At 37.7% G+C, this 20119-nt stretch overlaps 1 protein-coding gene across 2 annotated transcripts in view; it reads right to left on the bottom strand.

Annotated features, from left to right (window-relative positions):
* The window catches only part of Dnah8 (dynein axonemal heavy chain 8), a 286935-nt gene that overhangs the window by 139624 nt on the left and 127192 nt on the right, over positions 1-20119 (bottom strand). For both annotated transcript variants that reach the window (XM_005318733.5, XM_078020075.1), the window contains exons 37-45: positions 19571-19675; positions 19044-19205; positions 16117-16341; positions 13165-13337; positions 12207-12385; positions 5825-6012; positions 2305-2391; positions 2097-2204; positions 1085-1219 (exon numbers count right to left, since the gene is read on the bottom strand). In XM_005318733.5, coding sequence (XP_005318790.3) covers positions 1085-1219; positions 2097-2204; positions 2305-2391; positions 5825-6012; positions 12207-12385; positions 13165-13337; positions 16117-16341; positions 19044-19205; positions 19571-19675 — 1362 coding nt within the window. The remainder of the gene's footprint in view (positions 1-1084; positions 1220-2096; positions 2205-2304; positions 2392-5824; positions 6013-12206; positions 12386-13164; positions 13338-16116; positions 16342-19043; positions 19206-19570; positions 19676-20119) is intronic.

Consider the following 20119-nt stretch of genomic DNA (forward strand, 5'->3'; position numbering starts at 1 on the left):
TCAACAAACACCTATCAACAAGCAGAGATGTGCACTGCACACATCACTTCATGCCCAGAGAACCGTTTAGTACTCTCCTAATCAGATTTGCATTCTCTGCCACTTTCTTCTGAACATCACCACTGAATTCACACTGTGCCCAAAGTTCCTTGGCACCTGATAGCTACAATCCAGCCTCAATCTACTGGTCAAGGTCTGACTTCGTTACTTCATATGAATATTCTGCTTCTCAGACTGTGTTCACATTAACCTTAAAAACTGTGACTTATGTTCCAATGCCATGAGAACACAATATCGATATTTCATTAAATCAGGACACTCTCCGTGATTTCATCCAACACTGACTAGAAAGCCCTATTAGAGCAGCGTTCTTCCTGCCTGAGAAGAAAGTAAGCCTTTAATACACAGATTGCCCAACCTATGACCCCTTCTGATTTTTATCCCTTCTTCTCTGGAACTTCCGTGATCACATCCGTGATGCTTTCTCCAATGTTTGCCTAGAAGTTGCAAGAATACCATTATCAGGGAGACAGTGAGGTGCCCTGGAAGGAGCAGATGATTTGGCTTCCCAAAATCATGGATTTTTGTTTTGGCTCCTTGGCTCACTATTTTACAGGTGAGTCCTCGACCTCCCCGAGTCTCTGTCAAATGACGATAAGCAAATCAGCTGCCCATATCAAAGAGTTGCCGTGAGGCTCAAATAAGGCAGTCCACCTCCACAGACTTGCAATAGTAATGAACTATACAGATATTAGAGAGGAGCTTATTGGAAACAAGCTATTCATGGACAAAGCATAAAGTTTCCTGTGAATCTAGATTTTTATATTTAGAATTTGTGTTATACTGTGAGTAATAGTGGAGAAGTGGAATGAAAATCTGGATCTGGAGCCCACAGTGGACCTGTTTCACTGCCCCCAACAGAGGAGGAGGCGCTTGCAGTCCTTTCTGTCATGCAGGGTGATAGAGTCCTTTACCTTCTTCCAGAAACATGCTCATTAACTCTCTAATTATTAGTGTCCACAGCTCAACATGAGCCAACCCCTACTACCAATGGAAGGGAAGTAAATTCAGAGAAGAAAGATACCAATTTAGAGAGGTTCATATCCCTTAGTCCTCTCATGACTGTGCTTAATTCACTGTCTTCTGGTCTGGCTCTTTTCTGAGCTCCAAGCGTCCTCAAAACAGATAGAATATTTCTCAGTCCAAAGTCATAATGGACCTAGGGTGGAAAAGAGGTGGGGGGAGATTATTTACTTGAAACACTCTAAATGTTAAGTTCACTCTCTACAAATAGGTGGACAATCTGCTGTCATTTTGGAGGATCTGAACTGCAAGTATGAGGAGCTAAATTCTTGTCCTTTTCCTTTGACTGAGAAACGATCATTCCTATTAGAAGATCCAGGGTAGGATACAGGGTTCACACCCTAAATATCTTTTGAGAATGATACAGTCTGATACACAGATATTGAATGCACCACCAACAAGTTACATATTCCATGATACCATTTGCATAGCAATCCTGACATAAAATTATAGATGGAGAAAAGATTAATGGCTGCAGTGGGTTACGTATTTGGGAGAAAGAGCTGTGTGGTTCTTCTTCAGTGGGAGCATCTGTCACCTGATGGATCCATTCTGTATGTTAACTGTAATGGTTGTTACACAATCTTTGCTTGTGATATAGTTCCATTACAACTACACACACACAGAGACACACACTCACGGGTGCATGCATAAAGGATGAAACCTTAATACAGTCTGTGGATTTTACAGTGTCAATTTTCTAGTTTCATTATTGTACTGTCTTTATGAGATGTCAACATTGGGAGAAACTGGGTAAAAGGTGCACACCTTACAGTTTCCTATCAATCTACAATTTTTCTCCAAATAAAGGATTTTAAAAATATACATAATCAATAGGTCAAATTACTTATAAGTATGCCAAATTAATCATAAATACACTCCATAAAAGAGTCAATGGAGTTGGGGGTTTTTGTTATTGTTTTTTAGTTCACTGATTATCATTTATCAAGTTAAATTACAAAGTGGAAAGCCAAATTCTATACTATAGGAGAAAAAGAGATGGATAAAGTTACCTGTTTAGTAAGTTGCTCTTCACAGAGTTTGTAAAGAACGTAAAACTTTTGAGCCAGGATAACATTTTCAAGAAAACCACAGCTTGCAAGTTTTACTCGCATAATGATCTGAAAATTAATATAAGATTTTTTTTCACCAACTTTAAGGGGAAAGAATGGTTTTTAAAAAACCACAAATTATGTCCCACTTATAAGTCCTGGTGCATACCTGTCTATCAGGAACCATCATAGCAACAGTTCTAAACTGGATTTTCAAGTTTTCTGGTAGTTCCTGGCGCCCAGCATATCCAGGGTTCTAAGAATTAGAATATATTTAATTTTTAATTAATGCTACAATCATCATTGTTGATTCTTGAATGCAAATACATCTCCTAATCCTAGTTCAGATTCAAATACAAATATATTCAGATTTTTTAAAAGTTTTTAGTTGTGGATGGACACAATACATTTATTTTATTTATTATTTTTATGTGGTGCTGAGGATGGAACCCAGGACCTCCCATATGCTAAACAAGTGATCTACCACTGAGCCACAACCCCAGCCCACATTCAGTTTCCTAATACAAAGACATTTCATACTCTTCAGATTCTACAATGGTATTCGAAAATGTTAGGTTCATAAAATGTCTTTCCTTTCCCCAAAATACATTTTACACCATTTGTATTTAAAAATGTACATACCACTTCATATATACATGGAGACAGATATACATATACACATTTTCATTATATTATTAAAGTAATACAAAATTTTGTGTAGCAAAAATTAAGCATCTATGTGCCTATGCATTTAAAAACAAAAAAGAAAATGAAAGAATAGAAAACTGACAAATTGAATAATGATGGTCCAATGTACATTATTGAACAGGAGAAAACTTTAGGAAGGTCATTTTTATTTCATCTGTTCAATATTCTCTGCAGTCATGGTTAATTGTTGGGCTAACAAAGTGCCATTTTAAAAAAACGGGGGGGGGGGAATGAAAGGAAATAAAGAAGGGAATGATGAGAAAAGGCTACAAAGGACAAAAGTGGAGGTGAGAAGAAAACAAAGTCTCCTCATAAGTAACAACAGATAGAAGATAGGACAGCCCCAAAAGTCCCCAAGGAAAGGTTGGCGGTTCAAAGACAAGTAAGGCGAATAACAAGAGTCCATTAAGAAACCTTTGGTCCCTGGCCGGGTGCAGTGGTGCACGCCTGTGATCCCAGCAGCTCTGGGGGGTGAAGCAAGAGGATTGCAAGTTCAAGGCCAGCCTCAGCAAATTAGCAAGGCACTAAGCAACTTAGTGAGACCCTGTCTCAAAATTTAAAAATAAAATAAAAATTAAAAGGGCTGGGGAACAGAGCTTAGTGACAAAGCACCCCTGAGTTCAGTCCCTAGTGCCAAAAGAAAAGTAACAGCCCCTGAACATGTACAGGGTTCTGTCAGGAGGCCAGGTATCTTGCTACAGTGCTAAAAATTGAGATTTCTAGTTGTTCTCCATAGACTCCTCCCCTTCCTTAATTACACTTCTCCACCCAGATTGAAAACAACACTGTCCCACCTGCCTCGTGGCTGGGCTGGGGTGATGAGTGAGAGGAAAAGGGACACACTGTGAAAGACCCTCCATGACTAAGGGGGCCAATTTAATCACTTGGCTACAACAAAACAGAGATGCTTGGGCAGTGTCTTGGGTCATAAAGTGACTTTGAAGGTGGAAACCATGACCAAGTAGGAACACAGACCTTAAGATCTTATCTATTAAGTGGCTATTTTTTCGTGTCTCAGTTATTCATGGCTTAATGCAATATCCAAATAATATTTCTAATATTCTTAACCCCGGAGAATGTTAAGTTTCTTTTAAATTTTTCTATGTTCTAGTTTCACAGTACATTTTTTCATCCCATTCCTGAGTTATAACTAATCTCTGGATTGTTCTTATTTCCTCCTAACTGCTTTCCTGCATGTTTGCTAACAACAAAATTTATCAGAAACTTTTCTGCTGCTGTTTCCTATATTTATCTTTGTGTACTGAGACATAGAAAACAGAATACTTTGTGTCATCTTGCAAAACTTAAGAGATTTAATTTAGTACCTAAAAACATTAAAACGGATTCAACATTAACTTCATTTCCCTGATTCATAGAAACTCTTGTTCATTCATGTCTTTGGTTTTCCATCTTTATAATGCTGAATCCCGAAATTCTGCCCTCGATCACATGGTAATTGGATTTGTTACAATTGCTTTGATATAGGATCTTGTTAAGTTATTTTGAAAATTTTAAGTCATTTCCTCCTATTAAGTATTAGCAAAAAACAAAGTGTAGAAATTATAAGTAGTCAAGTTCTGATGTCAGAGATATAATAATCTTACTGGCTGTGTAACTTGAGCAGTATTTTCAGCTTCTCTGAGCCTCAAGTTCCTTGACTATTAAATATCAACCCCAGAGAGCTATCAGACTCATAGGATGAAATAACGTGTGTGCATAGTCTTCAATATCACTAACCAAATATATCACATTCTTTTCCCTTGCAATTGCATTGTAGGGCTGTCCAGCCCTGTCACCTTGAAGTTAGGTGTGGTCATGTGAATTGCTTTAGCCAATGAGTCTTGTGACTTTGTGTTATTTGTGGACAGAAACGCTGAGCCAGAGCACAATTCCTCATGTTTTCTTCTATCTCTGCTGCACCAACCAGCAATGATTGAGCTAGTGAGTACCTTGTCAGCATGAGTACCAGAATAAAGACATTTAAAGCAGACCATGACTGCCTGCTCCTACTCCAGCCAACTCACAATGGACATGTGGTATGAGGAAGAAATAAAGGTTTGTGATTTTAAGCAATTACGATTTGGGGACTGTTTGTTACTGCAGCATGGCATGAGTTGTGCTGACTCAGTATACAAAACATTTAGCCCAGAACCTTACACACAGAAAATGCTTAACAAGCAGTAGCTATTGTTATTAACATGTTATACTATTTCATCTTCTATCTGGGCTATTTTTACTACTCAAAAAAATGTCAGGGCTGGGGATGTAATTCAGTGGCAGAGCCCTTTCCTGGCATGTGTGCAGGCCTGGTTAGATCTCCAGAACCAGGGGGGAAAAACAAACAAAAATCATATAATAAAGAGTTCATGGGGGCTGGGGATGTGGCTCAAGTGGTAGCGCGCTCGCCTGGCATGCATGCGGCCCGGGTTCGATCCTCAGCACCACATACCAACAAAGATGTTGTGTCCGCCGAGAACTAAAAAATAAATATTAAAAAAAAATTCTCTCTCTCTCTCTCCCTCTCACCTCTCTCACTCTCTCTTTAAAAAAAAAAAAGAGTTCATGGGATAGGCTGGGGTTGTGGCTTAGCGGTAGAACGCTTGACTGGCATGGGTGAGGCCCTGGGTTTGATCCTCAGCACCACATAAAAAGTAAATAAATAAAATAAAGGTATCGTGTCTAACTACAATAAAAAATTAAAATTTTAAATTAAAAAATAAAAGATTTCATGGTGGCTGGGGTTGTCACTCAGTGATAGAGCACTTGCCTAGCATGTGTGAGGCACTGGGTTTGAACCTTAGCACCACATATAAATAAGTAAGTAAATAAATAAAGGTATTGTGTCCATCTACAACTAAAACAAACAAAAAAAAAAACAGAGCGTTCATGACTCCTAGATACTTACTTAATGACTAATACATAAATACTTGACTCTGTAACAATTAGACTAATCAAATTGAATCTGAAGCCTGTGTTCTTACCATTGTTAAGAAGATTCCAAATTCTGGATTTAAATCAACACAATCACCATCAGAAAATATGAACTGTTTTTTCCTCTCTTTTCTCGCTGTCAAAACAATATAAATTTGTTGTGCCGCCACTGATAATACAGGCAATTCAATTCTGTTAAACTCATCAAAACAGCCCCAGGAACCCGACTGTGCAAGACCTGGCATGAAAAACAGTTAATTTGTAAAGTTTTACTCCACCATCCACCTTCGTGATAGCAATCATTTCTCCAAGGTGCTTTCAAACATATATGCAAACACACTTATGTAAACTTTCATATCTGCCTCTTTACAAAGACATATTGAATTCCAATGATAAGGAGATCCTTAATTATTTGTATGTCATCACCAAAACAATGAAAATAGCACACTGTCAAAATCAAAGTATGAACACATCATTCAGGGACGCTGGAGGTGGGTATAGTTTGGCCCAGTCCTGAAGTGAGATGACAATGGAAGGAGCCATAGTGTTTGGGGGAAGTGACAAAATAAGGGATGCCCCACCTGGGTCAGAGCTCTCTGTTCTTTTTTTATTGCAGTGAGATAGAAATGTAAGGAAGCAGGATGAGAAAGGGGAAGACCAAAAGGATTTTAATTTATTTCTCACAAAACCCAGCACAAAGGCAGACCTGGCTATCATGAACATTGTCTTCCTCTCTCTGTAAGGATGAAAACCATCATTACCTTCAGCTATGTGAGGGGCTCTTGTGACTTTTATTATTGCCCATCCCCAGTCTTTCTTTTCTCTCCCTTGGGAATATCCATTGCAAGGATAATAGAATTTATCTATCTATCCCTGTGATCCTTCAGTTCTTCCATTAAACTTTTCATCTCTTTCTGCCTTTACAGTATATTCTCTTGGCTGGGTATTCTGCTAATATGCATGTTCAATTTCCAAGAATTCCAATTATTGTCTCATATCAATTTGTTTTCCTTTCATTGGTGGAACGTGATCAATTCCTGAATCTCTCTGAAGCTATGAATTTTACTGACTGTTGAGTTCTCTTCTGTTTCCAGTAGGTCTCCTCACTGGTTGGGGGAGCCTTCCTAAGTTCTTCAAATACTTCATAAGACTGTTATCTCTGTATAATGGTTTTTCAGTGGTTTTTTTTACTCATCTCAAAGGCAAATCCCTGTTTGCAGGGTGCATGCCTATCACTGGTGCTTTGGAGAAAGGAATGGAAGAGGCAGGAGAGCTTCCCCCTTAGACTTGGGGCTTGTCAACTAACCCACTGTACATGGCCCTGCCTCTCTGGCCTGAGCCCCCATCTGAGGTGGACTTATCTGGTTCCCACTTCAGAGAGCTGTGTCACACTTTTTATATGAAAGAAAAACACTGGGGACAAAGCCACTTCCTTTTCTTTTTCTCCGCCCTTTATATGATAATCCTGACCTTCCAGGGTTATCTTGTGCTCTATTCTGCTTCTCTCAATCATCTTCCAACTCTGTGGCCAGGACTCATCTATAGAAGAACCCTTCTCTCTGATCAGAAAATGACTCTTGGGAATGTTTTTTCAACATGCCAACAATTTTGAGAAACAACATAAAGAACAACCATGTACCTATTCATCAAATCTTTCCTACTTCAGATATCATTCTAAAGAATAGGATTTTAGAGAGTTCAAGTTTATGAATGTCCCCTTACATCTACACACCCTCCTTCTTCAGAAGTAACTTTATCCTGAACTTTACATCAATGGTTCCTCTGGATGGTTTTAAAATATTGCTCTTTTACTTGCATTTGTGGAAACTACATAATTTGCTTGTCCAAAATTTATGTATGTCTATCTGTAAAGAATACTGAATATATCCTCCTGTGATTTGATTTGCTCAATATTGTTTTTCTGAGATTTACCTATGGTGATACATGCAGATCTAATCCAGTACCGTAGATCTTTGGAGAGCTATATTATACCGTGTTCTGTTGTATAAATATGCCAGTTTAAAAATTCATGCTATTCTCAAAGGGCATTGGGGTTATTGCTAATGATTTGCAATAACAATGCAGCAGTCTTGCATGTGAGGAGTGGAAATTCTAAGTCAAAGAAGATGTGCCAAATGCTACCAAACTCTTCTTGTGAGGCAGTTCTACCACATTGCACACCCAGAGCAGCACTGAGCAGCAATAAGATTACTACACACTCTAACCTATAGTGGCTTTGCCATACTTCTCCATTTTTACCAATATGGTAGGAGCGAGAACGGTATCTCATTATTGTTTTACTTTGCTTTTTTTAAATGATTTAAGGAGAATCTTTTAAATATTGGATATTAATCTTTTGATAGTTATACATGTTAAAATATTCTTCTTCCAGTCTATAGTTTATGTTTTCTTCTCCTATTTATTTATTGAGTTTGTACCACTGGGTATTGAACCCAGGGGCATTTTACCACTGAGCTACATTCCCAGCCTGTTTACTTATTTATAGTGCTGGGAATCAAACCCAGGGCTTTATGCATGCTAAGCAAGTGCTATACCACTGAGCTCCATCCTCAGCTCCCCAAGTCCTTTAAATTTTTTATTTTGAGATAGAGTTTCACTATATTGCAGAAGCTGACCTTGAACTTAATGATCCCCCTGCCTCAGTCTCCCAAGCCACTGGAATTACAGGCATGAGCCACCATACTAGCTGTCTTCTCCTTTTTAAGTGGAGAAATATCAAATAAAGACTAAAATATTGAGACAAGATCACCCTGATCATACCACTTAAAGTAATGGCTGGATGAGTGAACTCCTGATATTTAACACATCATAGGGAAGTTCCAGCCTTTCTCCCCAACTGCTGCTCCCTCTCCCCAACCCAAGAGGGATGGCTGCTAATCTGAACTTCGTGGAAAAATCATCATTTTTAAAACAACCTATGTGTGTGTGTATGTGTGTGTGTGTGTGTGTGTGTGTGTGTGTGTGTATAGAATAACAATAATAATATAATAATGTACAAGGATAATATGTAATATGAAATGATATAATAATATATTATTTTTTTATTTTACCTATCTAGCATGTTAAATAAATTTTAAATAAATTTGATCATATTCTGTGTGTTCTTACAAGACTTGCTTCCTTCACAACAAATTAGACTTATATATAATTATAAATACCACATGTTCTTATTCATTTGCAGAAGCTGAAAAAGAGAAGTAGAGAGGAGAATAGAGGAGATCAATCGAGGGCAGAAAGGGGAAGAGTGAGGGGATGGGGAGAGGGCTGAGCATGGGCAGTGCAGAGGGAGTAGTTCTGATGTCATATAGCACAATAGGGCAACTGAAGGCTCCAAGAGTTAATTACACATTTCAAATTACCTAGAGGAGAAGAAAGATCCCAAGGCAGAGAAATGAAAGTATCTGAAGAAAGGAAGTGCTAACTACCCTGATTCAATCATTACACATTGTATACATGTATTGAATTACAACAATGTATTCCATAAATAAATAAATATAAATATTACATGTCAATATTAAGAATAAAACTGATTTCAAAAGTAATAAATACTAGTGTGTTATATGTTCTCTATCAATGCATCTCATTGTAGTTACTCATTTGTGATGCTATGCAACATTGTTAAATAAAATTTAATATATATTTTTCCTTCTTTTGTATGTAATGTATAAATGACATGTTCATGATTTATGTATCCAGGCTACCACAGCAGACACACAGGGTTGTCTCCACTTATTTGCTATTATGTGTGATGCTGCCGTGAACATTCACACATGCCATGGTACAAAGCACTGTTCATCTGAATATATACCAAGAGTTGGGGAGCTGAGAAACCATGATGTCAACATGTGCATGCCTTTTAAACTGATGCTGATTGACTTCCCAAAAGATCTTACACTCCCAGCAGGGGTGAACAGTGTTTCTGTTGCCTTACATCTCTGTCCAGGATCAACAATGGTACAGTTAAGTCTTTGTTAGAATGTTAAGTTCAAAAGGGAATCTCATCATGATATACATTACTCGGTTGCTATTCATTTGGTTTTCTTCATATGCAAAATGCCTTTCCTCATTTTCCTATTATATTTTCTCATTGATTTGTAGACTATATATATATATATATATATATATATATATATATATATATATATATATAATACAACACATTTTAGAAAGAAATATAAAATTTCTTTTCTTGTGAAAAATGCCTTTACCAAATTTCTGGCATGGCTTTCCATTTTCATTGTGGTATTCGCTGATGAACAAAAGCTTTAAACTTAAGTGAGGCAAGTAAACCATTGTCTCTATGGTTTGTGAGTTTTTTTTTTTAATTTCCATTCTGAAAACTATATAGTTTTACTTTCCACATATAAACATTTATGCCCCAAAACTGATTTTTTGTGTAAAGTGTGAGGCAGGGATCCAATCCCCTTGATAAGTATTACTCACCGTTATCCCAGAACAATTTATTATAAAGCCCAACTCTTCATCACTGATTTACACCACCATTTATCCATATTCCAAGTGTCCTTGGCCTGTTTCTGCATCTCTACTATATTACCCTGGTTTAATTATCCATTCCCACCCAATATCACATTCTCTCAATTATGTTCTAAAGAACATATTTCTGAAAATTTCATTTTCTAACTTTTTTGTGATTTGTAGACATAAAATTGATTTATCTAACTTTATAGTCTAGTGACTTTTCTAATTTCTATTTTTTCTATAGATTTGTTCAATTTTATATAGCAGCCACATCATTTGAAATAATGAAATTTTACATTTCTTCCTTATTTCTTATTTTTTATTTCTTTATTTTAAATTTTTAAATTTTAAATTAAAAGTTTTTAAATTTCTTATATTCCTTCCTATATTTTATCCTTTCTTCCTCATCTTTGTATTTTTGCGGTTCCTGCTGTCGTTCTCTACACCACTGGCTAGAATTATAATGCCCTGATGAACAGAAGTTATGATAATGACAATCCTTGTCTTACACTTCATCTCAAAGAGAAATCTTAATTTTCAGCTGTGTATGCTGTGGATGTCCTTTATAAAGTGAGCCACGTGGAGAGAGATCTGGGAAAAGAATGTAACAAACAGGTCTCTGGGGGTTGAGTATGCTTCAGGTGTCTAAGCAACATCAGGAAGGTCAATAAGACTATGGTAAAGAGAGTGAGGGAAAAGCACTGGGAGGTGAGGTCAGAGGCCAGAGCAATGCACTGGGGACCCGGGAAGGAGTGGGGGTGAGCATGCAGGACAACAGGACCACTGTAAGGAATTTGGCTTTTACTATGAGTAAAGCCACTGCACAGCTTTCAGCAGCAGAGTGTCAGGGTCTGACCTACATGTAGAAGCATCACCAAGGTGCAGCTTGGAGACTAGAACAGAAGGGGAAAGGGTCAACAGGGAGACCAGTTAGGAGGCTTACTGAAATGGTCCAGTGAGACGAGGGTGTTAGATGTGGGGTACACTTTGAAAGTAAAGCCAACAGTGTTTGCTGACAGGTTGAATGTAAATAAGAGAGAAAACAGAGGAGTAAAGGAGTTTTCTTGAGCACCTAGAAGAATGGAGTGGAAAATGAAGAAGGCTAAGGAAGAGAGAGAAACAGAGAGAGCTCAAGAGTTTGGTGCTGGATGTGGGGAATTTGGACCTATTACACTTTTAAGTGGAGGTGTTAAGTTGGCATTTACATTTTACATTTACAGAGTTTCCAAGAGACATAAATTTGGGAGTCATCCTACAGATGATATTTTTTAAAATATTTTTAGTTATCAATGGATTTTTATTTTATTTATTTATATGTGGTACTGAAAATCGAACCCAATGCCTCACACATGCTAGGCAAGCATTCTGCCACTGAGCTACAACCCCAGCTCCTACAGATGGTATTTAAAGCTTGGGTTTGCCCGAGATCACCAAGAGAATGCATATAGATATCAAAAGAGATTTCTAAGGACTGAGCTCTGAAGCTGAAATGCCCTTGAACGTTTCGTTTGTTTTTGTTTTCTGACAATCTAAAATCACCTATTACCTACCTTCCAGGATTTTCTCAAAATTTTCCAACTGCAAATGGCCACTCTCTTCTTACTTTCCAGGGTTGCTAAGCTTTTAAAAAATGTTTCAGTTCAGCGGGATTTCACACAGGGAGGGAATGACAGATCACCAATTTGCTATCGTGATCTTACCTTCTCTAATGCTATTTCAGTCCATTATATATTGATTCCACTTTCATAATCCAATAGTCATTCAATGCATGGACTATATCACCAGTAATAAACCCATGAAAATGATCGTATCAAGCCACTTTTGATCCAGAAAAAGAACAATATTCTATAGCTCAACCCACACTAATGTTAAGTACTTGGCATATCATTTTAGATTTATGTCAAAAAATAATGAGCATTATTTCACACTTGCCTTTGAAAATCCTTCCAAGGCCTCTGAAATCCATTTGATCTGAGCAGTTGAACACGACCACGTACTTCCCCAAACACCTGCCCATGTCTTTGGTGGTTTCTGTCTTGCCAGTGCCCGCAGGTCCTGCCGGGGCACCTCCCATGTTCATTCCCAAAGCCTGCGCTAGGGTGATGTAGCATCTGCAAGTGTCAATCAGACAAGGCTTTGTGCGTGCACTATAACAAGTGAAAGGCCAAGATGATGGGAAAGGGCTACTTGAGAAACCCACATAAAAAAGGGGATCAAACAAAGGAGGGGTTGGAGAAGTCAGGAGGAGGCTCAAGACATAATTTAATTGTATCATAATTTTACCTGGAAACAGACCTACTTAAACATTTAACTGTTTTTAATCCCAATTTAAGTTAATTCTACAAACACTGAGTGCTTTCTATGCACAGCATATTGAACTGAGCGTAGAGAGAGAGACAAAGATATAAAATTCCCAGTTCTTGCCCTGTGTCAAATACTGGAAAGAAATGTAAGGGGATCTACTCCTGACTAATCATTCCGCTTGGTCAAGAAACTTCACTGTAGGTATCAATTTCTAAATATGAAAAAATCCTGGAGACTGAATTAGATGATATTCAAGGCATCTCCTTCTTTGCAATACTAATAACTTCCTTTATAGTTCTCAGGCTATTTTTCTGTCTTGCAGTCTAAAATTTATTATTAAATTGCTCACTGTTAACATTCAAACTTGCTTTTATTCGTTCACTTTTTTCCTACTTCATAAAAATTTAATGTGCGTGTTCATTTAAGTAACAGCTAAGGTTACTGCATTGTTAAGACTGGCTTTGATGAGCTGGCACAGGCTCAACATGACAGCAATATGCTTGTTAATATTTCAAATACAATTATAAAACAATTTTAAGCATGTTATTTAATTACAAAATAGAATGACAAGAACTGAGTTTCCTACCTATCTGTTAACGGAGTGATAACAAGGCGATCAGTGCATCCCAGAAATTCATTTTGGTAAACAAAATCAACATCTGTAATAGATACCACAGTTTGATCCAAATCTTCCTTAAAATAAAATCTACTCTGTTTCAGCCATTCAAAATCAGTAACTGACTTGACGTGCATTTTTACCTTAAAAACATAAATACAAAAAAAGTGACATACTGCATTGCAATAGCCTAAAATTCAAGCTTATAGGCAGTTTTTGTTCAATTGTTCATGAACTGATTCTCCTTCACTTAGTGAATGTTTATTGATTCCTTTCTTGTGCTTGGTATTAGGCTGGGTGAACAAAGACAGATGTGGTTCCTGCCTTCTGACCAAAGAAAAAGACAAAAGACAACAGTGAAACCAGGAATTTCAACACAGTATGAAAAAATACTCTGCCAGAGAAATTCAGAGTTCATGAAAATATGTAGTAAGAGGCCTTAATCTAGTCTAGGGGGTCAGAGAGGGGCACTCAGGGGAAGGAACATTTAAACTCAAACCTGGATAAATAGTTGAGATTAGCCAAGGACATAATGGGCAAAATCTAAGATCTACTTAGCTTATTCAAGGAACTGAAAAAAGGTCAGTACAACTGAGAATGAGAGTTGGGGCTTTGTCGGGCCATGGAGAGAGTTTGAGGGAGGGTCTTCATGGCAGTTGGAAGCCACTGAAGATATGAAACAAGAAAATGCATGGTTATAGTGGCACAAATCTTCCTGCACCAGCACTATGGCCACGCCACCTGACCTGCCTGGTCATCAGCATATATTTGTTGGTCAAGGCATCCTGGGCTCCTGCCACCAGGAATGCAAGCTCTGTCATCTTCATTTAGTGAATCTTCATTTATCTTCATTTAGTGAATATTTATTGATTCCTTTCTTGTGCTTGGTATTAGGCTGGGTCCAACAGAATAGACATAAACCAGGCAAACACCTGTAGAAACTCCATTCCACCAACTGCATTCTGAGGTGCTTCATGACTTTTCACTGGTAAACCTGGAGAGACCTCAGTCCTGCCCACTCAGGAAAGTGGCTTGTGGTCCTCTTCACTGCTCTTAACCCCAGCAGGCCCACTTCCACGTCATTCAGCTGACGCTAAGGAATGGACCTGTGGCCGCTCATGTTCAGCTTTCCTCTGACCAGGTCTCCCTATGTCTTGCTATTAGTAGTCTTGTTTTTTGTCATTTTTTGTTCGTAGAGTTATTTATGACCATGCTTTCCCCTCCAGTTAGGGGTGCTGGCTTTCCACTTAAAGCACCATTTGTAGTCATCACCTTCAAAGAGCTCCTTTCAGCAAACAGTCTGGGCCCATCCCCAGGGTCTCTGCTATAATAAAGGACCCAGAGCCACCAAGATGCAGTCAGCAAGGTGCATTCAAAATCCACTAAGTTGGTAAGAAGGAGGTGGAGGAGAAAAAGAACAGCTAATGCATTCATTAAGTTCTGACTTAACATGTATTACAATGTTGTAAGCATGACACATGGGAAAGTTTCAGATAATATATGCCGGCCAGGAAGGTTTATTGTAGTCAAGATGCAAACTTAATGTGAGGCTAGTGGTAATTAAGACAAAAACTGTTTTGTAGTTTTTGTTTTATGAGCTTTTAAATTTTTTAATCCATTCTACATGAAAGTAAAGCTCTGCTCAGCACTTAGGGGGTTTTTGTTCTTGATTTTTTATTAGTTTGTGGGGCTGGAATCAAACCCAGGGCCTTGTATGTGCTAGGCAAGCACTCTACCACTGAGCTACAGCTTCAATCCAGCTCTTAGTTTTACAAGAAATTTCTTCCATGGGTCTTAAGCTTTAGAAGTCAGAGATGCAAAAATGTCCTCCATAGTAGGTTCATAGCAGATACAATAATGGATTCAACTCCAGGGTTTCTAGAGGTGGACTTAATTGAAAGTCAAAGTATAAGGGTAATTGCAATTCAGTGAAAACAAGTCTGTGAAAAGCAGTATGGTTAAGTATGCAGCCTTCTGATTAGTTTGATCCAGAGAAAAATCCTACAGTAGTTTTTCTTAAACTTTAATATGTATATGAATCACCTGGGAACCTTGTTAAACCTTAGATTCTGATTTCAGTAGGTCTGGGGTAGGAGGAGGAAGACTAGATAGAGACTCTGCTGTTCTAATAAGCTCCCAGGTGATGCCAATGCAACTGGCTGGCATGTAATTTTTTTAAAAAAGAAGAAGTATCTAGATTGCAAAAGAACAGATGACTGACTCCATGTCTTCAAACAGTCTTCAATAAATGCAATTTATCTGACTGGAACTTTTAAAATAGGTAGTCTGTGATCATATTCTCTAAAAAGAGCCCTAAGTGGTAATGGATTATGTATCTGTAATGAGGAAAGAGGTGTCATTAAGATTGATGCAATTAAGTAGAATAAAGGCAAAGAGGGCTGATGGTGGTGGTATATGAAAGCCATCTGGACCCCTATCCCATGGTAAGAATCCCCACCTTGGGAGAACCTAGCTGGGCCCCAAAGCTCCAGTTTCCAAGGAAAATTCAAAACCACCCCACTTACTCCTCCCCACAGAACCTTGACCAAATCAAGCACTATGGAATGATCAATTAAAAAGTCATGAGAGCTCCCTAAATCTGCTGCATTCCACCTGGACTTGCCTTTCCTAACTAGTCCATCATAGCTCATGACCCATCCCACCTCAACTATGTCATATCCCCAATAATCGTTTAATAAAATAATTGTTGGTTTATATCATATAACTGGTTCTAGACATTCAGAATAACAAATGAATATACATATATGGTTGTTCAAACTATCCCACACAGGTGTTGATGGAGATAGACACAAAAAAGAAAATGGAAAGTTCACATAAGTTAGGCAATATGTATAATCCTTAACTGTTCATTATTCATTAATACACTAAATTACTTTGATATAGGAAAAAAAGATACTTTACCAAATCATCAAAAATATCTCTCTGATGCACATGGATGGTAATTAGAGTTTCAAATTTCACTCTATCAAACTTGCTTAGGTCATGCGTTGTCTGGCTAATAAGAATATTTAGAATATCCAAAAATTTCTGATTGGTTACTTGCATGATTTTCCTGTCATCTTTTGCATTATTTAAAGCTTCTTCTGAATCATGTGTCCATAACATCTGAATTCCCAGAAGCCCAACCTGCAAACCCAGTAAAGAAATATTTAAAACATATCTACAATAAGATGTAGTGGCGACTTATTCACACGAAGACAAACCAGATTTTACTTGTTTTTAACCAAGAAACTACTCTGAAAGGGAGTGCAGACATCTCACATCCTAATTAATATTTCATTATTTCAATGTACACAAGTAAATAATTAATGGCCACCGTTTATTAAACTACATATGTAGTCTTAGTCATTTAGTGTTGTTATAACAGAATAGCACAGACTGAACAATTTATAAAGAAATTTATTCCTCACAGTTCTGGGAGCTGGGAAGTCAAAATCTAGGAGCCAGGACCTGGTGAAGGCCTTCTTGCTACATCATCTCATGGCAGAAGGCAGAAGGGCAAGAGCATGTGCAAGCTAGTGCTAAGGGGCCAAACATGTTCTATTTTTTTTTTTTATAGTTGTAGATGAACAGACTGCCTTTATTTTAAAAAATAAATAATAAATAATAATTAATTGGTTTATATCACATAACTGGTTCCAGACATTCAGAATAACAAATGAATATATATATATATATGGTTGTTCAACTGGCTGGCATGTAATTTTTTTAAAAAGGAGGAATATCTAAATTGCATTTTTTATGTGCTGCTGAGGATCAAACCCACTCATATGCTAGGCAAGCGCTCTCCCACTAAGCTACAGCCCCAGCCCCCAAATATGCCCCCAAAACTGCTCACATGATAACCAACCTACTCTGGCTATAATGACATTCATTAATCACGAGGGCAGAGCCCCTATGACGTAATCACCTCTTATTACACCCCAATTCCCAATACTATTGCTTTGGGGTCAAGTTTCTGACACATCCAAATTATAGCATATGTTACAGAAGATGCTTATGAAATGTTTTTATAGAGGACCTGAGATCACCAGATACCTCCACTGTTTTTCTTTCTCAAGAAAAGCAAATGGAATTAATAAACTCTTCACTGTGTATTTTCCCTTGAGCAAGGTTTTCCAAAGGTTTCTTTGCATCTTCTAAATACAATATGCTGCCTATCTTCTTTCTTGATCTCTCATTCTCTATAATATCCATGCCATCTATGTCATCTATGTCTCTATTTTTATAGTTAACTACAGAAGACAGAAAGTGTGGAGGGCAGAAGCTTGTCCTTGGCATCCTGGTGAAGGCATAAAGAAATTGTAAATAGGTGTCTCCTAACACCTATAATTTCTGCTCTAGGAGAGATCATAAAAGTAACCATCAATATTATTCATTATATGTGCATATACACACATATCATTATTTTTACATTATATTTTATATATCATATTTATATATATATGGATATAAAGAAAATCCTGAAAGCTGGTCAACTTTCCTACTATACCCTGCTTCACTTCACCATGGCTCTGAACTTGCTCTCAACTTTCCACTCAATACTAAATCCTTGGTCTAAATTAGACTTCAGAACATAGAGGATGCATTTCCTAGGAGAGGGAAAATATGCTGATTTAAAATAAGTAGATATTTTCTAAGCTTACCATATAAAGTACTTTATGAAGCTTTATCAAACAGGTAATAATACTAATAAGAATACTAAAACTTATCAAGATACTATGTAATACAAAAATCATAATATTAAAATATTCCGTCCAATAAAGGTTGATTCCATATTTGTGCACATGCAATTTGAATGAGTAATTTCTTAACATCTCTGCTGTCTCCACTGTGGGTTGGATTTCAAATTCGTGTTGTGGGGAATTGTTGCAGAAGAAATATAGTTTGGGCAAAAACTGCCTGTATTTTCCTTGGATAGTTCTCGTCTTCTGTCTCATACTATTTCTGATCAGATCATGTATTACCATTTTTCATTTATCTGAGATGAAGATTTAATGAAACTCATTTCTGATATTGGGTTTTAATACTACTTGATGCATAACAATGCATTTCTAAGAGACACGGGACATGAGAGCAGTTTGTGAAAACAGCCATTCCACCCCCAGCCTCTTCCAGGTCTTCTCTCTAAGATGCTAGTTGCAGGAGAAAGCCTCCTTGACACGTACACCAATTTACCCTTTAAATCACTTGAAGTCAAGAGAAACAAAAAGGCAAGACAGATTTCATCTCAGGAAAAGGCAGGCTCATCCCTTTCATATATGTGCATTCCCAGGGCTGCATCAGTATCCTATTTACCTATGAACTGGCATGCGTGTGTGTGTGTGTGTGTGTGTGTGTGTATCTGGAAGATGAAATTTTCCATAAGTGGTTTCAGTCTTGCCACATGTCCTCAATGAAGGGAGAACACTTTGCCGGGGTATGTTGGGTAGATGGTGCCGGCTGACAGGCAGTTGTGGGGAGATGAGGTTGGGTACAGATGGGTGGCCAGTTTAGTCCAAAGCTACAGCAGCCTGCACACTGTCAGTTCCACGCCACCTAAGCAGCCCCTCACTCCACTCTACCCCACCCCTGATTTCCCTATCTTTCTTTCCTTTTTTTTTTTTAATATACGTTTCCTTTTTTAGTTGTAGTTGGACACAATACCTTTATTTTATTTATTGTCTTGTGGTGCTAAGAATTGAATCCAGTGCCCAGTGCCTCGCACATGCTAAGTAAGCGCTCTACTGCTAAGCCACTACTCCAGCCATTACTTTTCTTTTAACATTAGTAAATACCGTACTGGGAATTAACATTAATTAATATTTAGTAAATACCATGCTTCTCACCTGTGCTGGGAAGTGACTGAGGAAAGGTAAAAGTTGAAATCCTGAATCGCTGATTTGATAGAATGCAGACCTAATTATATTATGCAAGGATGACATCTGCACTCTCAATAAATCCATAAGCCAAATCTCTACAGGACCCTTGGCCATCACAGGACTATCCAACTAAAAACATTCACACAAATAGATTACAAACCGACAATGATTTTTAAATGTCACACACTTGACTTTATAAATCATGATATCTCCACGCAAATTGTTTTATAATTATACAAAGTATGTAGAACATGGGTATAATCATCTATTACCATAATTGGAAGGAACTATACAGATCATCTAGTCTCAACTCTCATTTATCAATGATAAAAATGAGTCTCAGTGAAGTTAAATGATTTCACCAAACAAGTTTGTAAGAAGGTCAGAGCTACAGAATTAGAACCCAAGGTTACCAACCCTCTGCCCGCTGCCTTCTCCCTAACCTCAACTTTTAAAGAAGTCTTAATAACAAAATCATAACCAAAGCAAATTACAATAATTTTTTCTCCTTCTCTTGATATGACAGCCATCATACGATCGTAGTCTTTGGCATGAAATGTCACCTCATTTATGTTGTCAGACACTGCAGGGAGATGTGGCTGTAAGAAACACGACAGAGACATAACATGACACATGAGGCTCAACACACAAGCCACGGAGATGTTCTAAAAACCTTAGTGTTGTTTATCCTCATAAACAAATTTACTTCCCTGCCTCTAAAGCAAAACAAAACCAAAAACAAACAAACAAACCAAAAAAACCCAACTCTGCTTTGGCCTTTGGATGACTTTGGAGGCTCATTTTTTTAAAAAAATATTTTTAGTTGTAGAGGGCCACAGTGGCTTTATTTTACTTGTTTATTTTTATGTGGTGCTGAGGATCAAACCCAGGGCCTCACACGTGCTATGAAGTGCTCTACCACTGAGCCACAACCCCAGCTCTGAGGCTCACTTTTTAAAATCCCACAGAATGTTTTCTCCAAGTTCTGCAAAATTCGATGGCACTAGATTGGCCCTTCTCCCTTCAGATGGAGCCTGAATCAT

This window comes from Ictidomys tridecemlineatus, chromosome 8, assembly GCF_052094955.1.
Source record: "Ictidomys tridecemlineatus isolate mIctTri1 chromosome 8, mIctTri1.hap1, whole genome shotgun sequence".
NCBI lineage: Eukaryota > Metazoa > Chordata > Mammalia > Rodentia > Sciuridae > Ictidomys > Ictidomys tridecemlineatus.